Source organism: Lathyrus oleraceus, chromosome 2 (assembly GCF_024323335.1).
Source record: "Lathyrus oleraceus cultivar Zhongwan6 chromosome 2, CAAS_Psat_ZW6_1.0, whole genome shotgun sequence".
Lineage (NCBI taxonomy): Eukaryota > Viridiplantae > Streptophyta > Magnoliopsida > Fabales > Fabaceae > Lathyrus > Lathyrus oleraceus.
The window spans coordinates 109,437,382-109,442,339 of record NC_066580.1 but is presented as its reverse complement, the minus strand read 5'-3'; the positions used below and the strand labels follow the sequence as shown (position 1 = coordinate 109,442,339).

The 4,958-nt window shown below is 34.3% G+C and overlaps 1 protein-coding gene across 4 annotated transcripts; it reads left to right on the top strand.

Moving 5' to 3' along the window:
- The first annotated feature begins 1,134 nt into the window (after positions 1 to 1,134).
- LOC127118326 (phytoene synthase 2, chloroplastic) lies at positions 1,135 to 4,661 on the top strand. 4 transcript variants are annotated; one of them, XM_051048497.1, is made up of 7 exons: positions 1,135 to 1,455; positions 2,032 to 2,683; positions 2,797 to 2,847; positions 3,154 to 3,326; positions 3,534 to 3,769; positions 3,963 to 4,155; positions 4,353 to 4,661. In XM_051048497.1, the coding sequence occupies exons 2-7, from the start codon at positions 2,221 to 2,223 to the stop codon at positions 4,530 to 4,532; spliced, it is 1,296 nt and encodes a 431-aa protein (XP_050904454.1). In that variant the 5' UTR covers positions 1,135 to 1,455; positions 2,032 to 2,220; the 3' UTR covers positions 4,533 to 4,661. The 4 variants fall into 4 exon arrangements, with proteins under 4 accessions (XP_050904454.1, XP_050904456.1, XP_050904455.1 ...); XM_051048499.1 differs by having other exon boundaries at positions 1,141 to 1,324; XM_051048498.1 differs by lacking the exon at positions 1,135 to 1,455 and adding an exon at positions 1,463 to 1,692.
- The last annotated feature ends 297 nt before the right edge of the window (positions 4,662 to 4,958 follow it).

Here is a 4,958-nt window from a genome sequence, read left to right as displayed (position 1 = left end):
GAACACCACGAGCTTTTACCTACCTTTTTCAATTATTTAAGTGACTAATGAGATCTGAATCAAAAACTCTCCCCACCATTAGGACTGTGCTAATTAATTAATCGTAAAAACCTCCAAATATCTTAATCATTTAAAATTGAACTTCACCCAACACAACGCAATACAAAGGAGGCAGTTATTATTAGGTACTAACAGTTAACAAAATCGACAGGTTCATTTAAATAAATAAAAATATCAACAGGTGGCAAGGGTTCTGAATCCAGACTAGTAAACAATAATAAAAAAAAAATAGCTTTTTACAATTATATAATCAAACAATACTCCAAATGCTATGAGATCCACACAAGGTGGAAAATGGGTACGTGTCAAATTAGTGGCTGCAGTTAACGTATGGAAATTTTGCTGTGTCCATATGAATAAACCGACTAGGCCCACATGGGCCCATAAAGCCCAACAAAAGGTTTTTAATGGGAAATACTGCGGGCCCCGCATTTTTGCTAAGACTAATCCCATGATCAGCGAAATCCGAATATTTCATTGATAAGCCATTTATAACACGACACGTGTTGAGTCTAAACCACCGTTATGGCACCGCTTTGTTGCATGCGATAAGGTAACGCTATCTTCTATTGATTGGGTGATTTCATCCACGTGTTGTCCATGTTGGATTGCCCTTTTTTGTTGCGCACTTTACGTCCTGTCGTCATTCTCGGGTTTGCCCGCTTCATGTTTACAGATTCGGGTCGACCCGATACCCATACATTTTCCTTGGATACTGCATGTAAATGTAAATGAAGAGAAGCTTTTGGATGAGAATTGCGTGGCTATAGTATGATCAACGTCACTGGTTATTTATCTTTTTTTACTTTTCAACAAAATATCAACTTGTCAACACAACCTGATAAAATTAAACTGTCAATTTTCATAAAAATAAAATTTAGAACTAAGGTAAATTTTGCCAAATAATTTAATAATGATTTAATTACTATTATGTAGTAAGTATAATTAGTTATAATTTATTTATATTATTTCAATATAAATGTTTGTAAATATTGAATTTTAAAATTTGACCAATGTTTTCTTATTTTCTTCTTACTTTGTATTCTCAGTTCTATTTTTTTAACACCATTTCTTGTACAGCTTCTCTTCTAAAACACCACTCCGTTTCCCAAACGAATCAATCCAACCCGACCCGTTATGAGTGGGCGGGTAACAAGACAGTGCCAGAAATGGCACAAGACAGTATAGAACTGAGAGAGAAAGCTTCAAAGCCCATATTATAGAAGGAATTTCAAGAGCCACTGCAATTCCATTCTACAAAAAGGTTCATATTATTTTAATCTATTATATATATTTTTTTAAAAATAGAGATCGAGTAAAGAATTATTAGAAGCAAAATCTGGAAGAGTGGAGAGTTTGGTGGGTCATATACTGATATTCATATCAAATTGTGAGGTAATCAGATAAATTGCTCTTTCTCAGTGCCCATTTGTTATATGGTTTTTTCTCCATGATGTTGATGTTTTTATAGTTATATTCAATTAATGGCAAACTCGTTTAAATAGGTCAACTCAATTTGTTATCAATAACACCCTACAAAAGTGTTTGCTTCTTTCTTTCCCTGTTTCATGCTAATTCTACAGGATCAATACTCATCTTTCTGCTTGCTTGCTTGGGTTTCCGTGTAGCTTTGTGAGTCCTAATAATACATATACATAAGCTTAACCAACTTCATAATTTTCAATTTTTTTTATTTTTTTTAATTTTATTAATTTGCTTCAATGGACTAAAAGTGTTTAAGTTATAGCAAACTTAAGCTGTTGCTTCATACTTTATTTGTGACTAATGTGACTTCCTTTTTTTTTAAGTCTCTTGTTTGAGTTCAGATCTTCATTGTGTTACTTCTTGTCATGGTTGTAAATTGTTGTTGTTGTTGTATAGGATGAAGTTTTATTGTTTTTGTTTTTCATTTTCTGTTGATGTTTTGTTTATGTAATACTAAATATGGTGTTTGTTTTGGTTCAATCACAGTTAGCTTTGCTGGAAAAGGATTTTATTGGATAAAAGCAAGTTTCTTTGCATTGGTTTGCTTGTGTTTTTTCAATTGGGATTTTTCTATGAAGAGAGTTTAGTGCTTTTCGGAAGGATTCATATTTGAGGAATAGTAGGGACTAGGAACTCAAGTTTAACGAGGAGGTTCCGAGAAACAAGAGTTTAGTCATGTCTGCGACATTATCTAGCTTAGAGGTATCCAATTCGACTGGTTTACTTGATTCTTTCGGGGTTGTGAAGCTCGTCGATTCGTCGAGGTTCTTGTGTAGGGACTTTGTGTCGATTAGAGCAAAAAAGAATAATATGAAAAAGAGATGGAGGTTTTGTTCTTTGAGTACAGATATGAAGTATTCACGTGTTGGTCAGTCTGGCTTAGAGAGTGCTAATAACTTTCCTTTATTAACGAATGTGCTCGGAAGCGCGGCAGTAGGAGAAGTAGCTGTTTCATCCGAGCAGAAGGTCTACGATGTGGTGCTGAAGCAGGCATCTTTGGTTAAGAGGAAGCTGAGCTCTACCGGTGAACTTGAGGTGAAACCTGAAATTGTTTTGCCTGGGAATTTGAGCTTGTTGAGTGAAGCCTATGATCGCTGTGGAGAAATTTGTGCAGAATATGCTAAAACGTTTTACTTGGGTTAGCTTTCTATTAACTTTCCTTCGAGTGAGGATGTTGACTTTTGATTTACTTATTTAGGTTTTCTGACATGGTTTGAGTCCAATTTATTTACATGGAGTTTTATCTCTCAGGAACTCTTCTAATGACTTCCGAAAGGCAAAGAGCTATTTGGGCGATATATGGTGAGTGATTATGCTCATTTCATTTGCATATCTTTCTTATGTTTGTAGACTCATTTCTTTTAAATGATAATCAACCAATTGTAATTTTCTTTATGATTTTGGTAATTATCAAACTGTCTTTGAATTGAGAGGTATCTATCACAAAACGTTAAATGGATAAAAAAATTTGGCCCTTTTTTGCACAAGGATCTGCAAGCTTGAAAATGTTTCTTTTCAATTGATATTTATAATGGCTTATATACATGAAGTTTTGAATGAGTACTTTTAAAATTCAAAAATCAGTGTTTGATATCACTGCTTTTTCAGTGTGGTGTAGGAGAACGGATGAACTTGTTGATGGCCCTAATGCATCGCATATTACAGCAACTGCTATGGATAGGTGGGAATCAAGATTGGAAGAACTTTTCCAAGGACGTCCGTTTGATATGCTTGACGCTGCTTTATCAGATACGGTTGCCAAATTTCCTGTTGATATACAGGTATTGATAAGTTTTGTTCATCAAACTAGATATCGACATGAAAACCATTGTTAATGTTGTTTTTAAACATGCTCTATGATGTAACATGGATTATTAGTAATTAGTCTCTGATGAACCTGACTTCAACTTGCTCTAAACTCTCAGTAATTAGCCTCTGATGAACCTGATTTCACCTTCAATGGTGATCTTTTGTTTGTGTTGATGCAGCCGTTTAAAGATATGATAGAAGGAATGAGAATGGATCTAAAGAAATCAAGATACAAAACCTTTGATGAATTATATCTCTACTGTTACTATGTTGCTGGAACTGTTGGTTTAATGAGTGTTCCAGTCATGGGAATTTCAACGCAATCGCAAGCCACAACTGAGAGTGTATACAATGCTGCGTTGGCCTTAGGAATTGCAAATCAGCTAACCAACATACTCAGAGATGTCGGAGAGGAGTGAGTTCAGAACTATCAATGTTTATGTTAATTCATATCATAAATTTTATGAAAAATAAAATACTTATAGACTGTGAAGTTTTAATCAATGTGCAAGTTGCACTGTGATATTGGATCTCTAATGGATGAAAACAATGACCCTGCATTTCATTTCGGATTCAGCATTCTTATGACATGTTGAATTTTCAAACAGTGCTAGGAGAGGAAGAGTGTATCTACCACAAGATGAGTTGGCTCTGGCAGGGCTTTCAGACGACGATATATTTGCTGGTAAGGTGACAGACAAGTGGAGGAATTTCATGAAGAGCCAAATTAAAAGAGCGAGAATGTTTTTTGACGAGGCGGAAAAGGGAGTGATGGAGCTTAATGAAGCTAGCAGATGGCCGGTAAGAATTTTCAATCAGATATCATTATTCAAAACCTTCTTAGTAGCTGAAATTTCTTTGTTTCGCGATATATATGATACTAATAGTCATTTTACAACTGTCTCCTTTTAACTCCGTTCTTTGAGATTATCATGTCAAACTCTTACCGTCGAGCTGACATTTTAGTATCTGACATAAGAGTGATGTGGATGTTGTAGGTTTGGGCGGCATTGCTATTGTATAGGCAGATATTGGACGAAATAGAAGCTAACGATTACAACAGTTTCACTAAGAGGGCTTATGTGAGCAAAACCAAGAAGTTTCTTTCTTTACCACTTGCATATGCTAGATCTATGGTTCCTCCAGCAAGAAAGCTATCTCATGAAATGAAGGCATAGATCCTGTAGTTACTTTAGAAAAATGGAAATGACAAACACAAAAAGGAAAAACACAATTTGTATATGATGAAATAAGACTTGTATTGATTATCCTCTACCACTAATTGTAGTCAATATTCGTGTTTGCAATTTTGCTTTTGTTTTTTGATGTGTTTCAAGTATCAGTCTAATCCACTTTAATGTGGCTTAGAGATAGCCTGCATTTTTTAAAAATAACTATTAGAATTTAAAAGGTTAAATCTCATAATTTATTGATTAAATTATAATTAAATAATCCTAAAACAAATCATATAAAGACTTAGATTATTTATATTAATGCAAAAAAAGAAATGAAAATATTTTAGTTGTAATATGAGAACATGAAAGCGTTCAATGTTAGGATGAGATTAGGCACGTTGAGAATCTTGATTGATTAGGATATTCCCT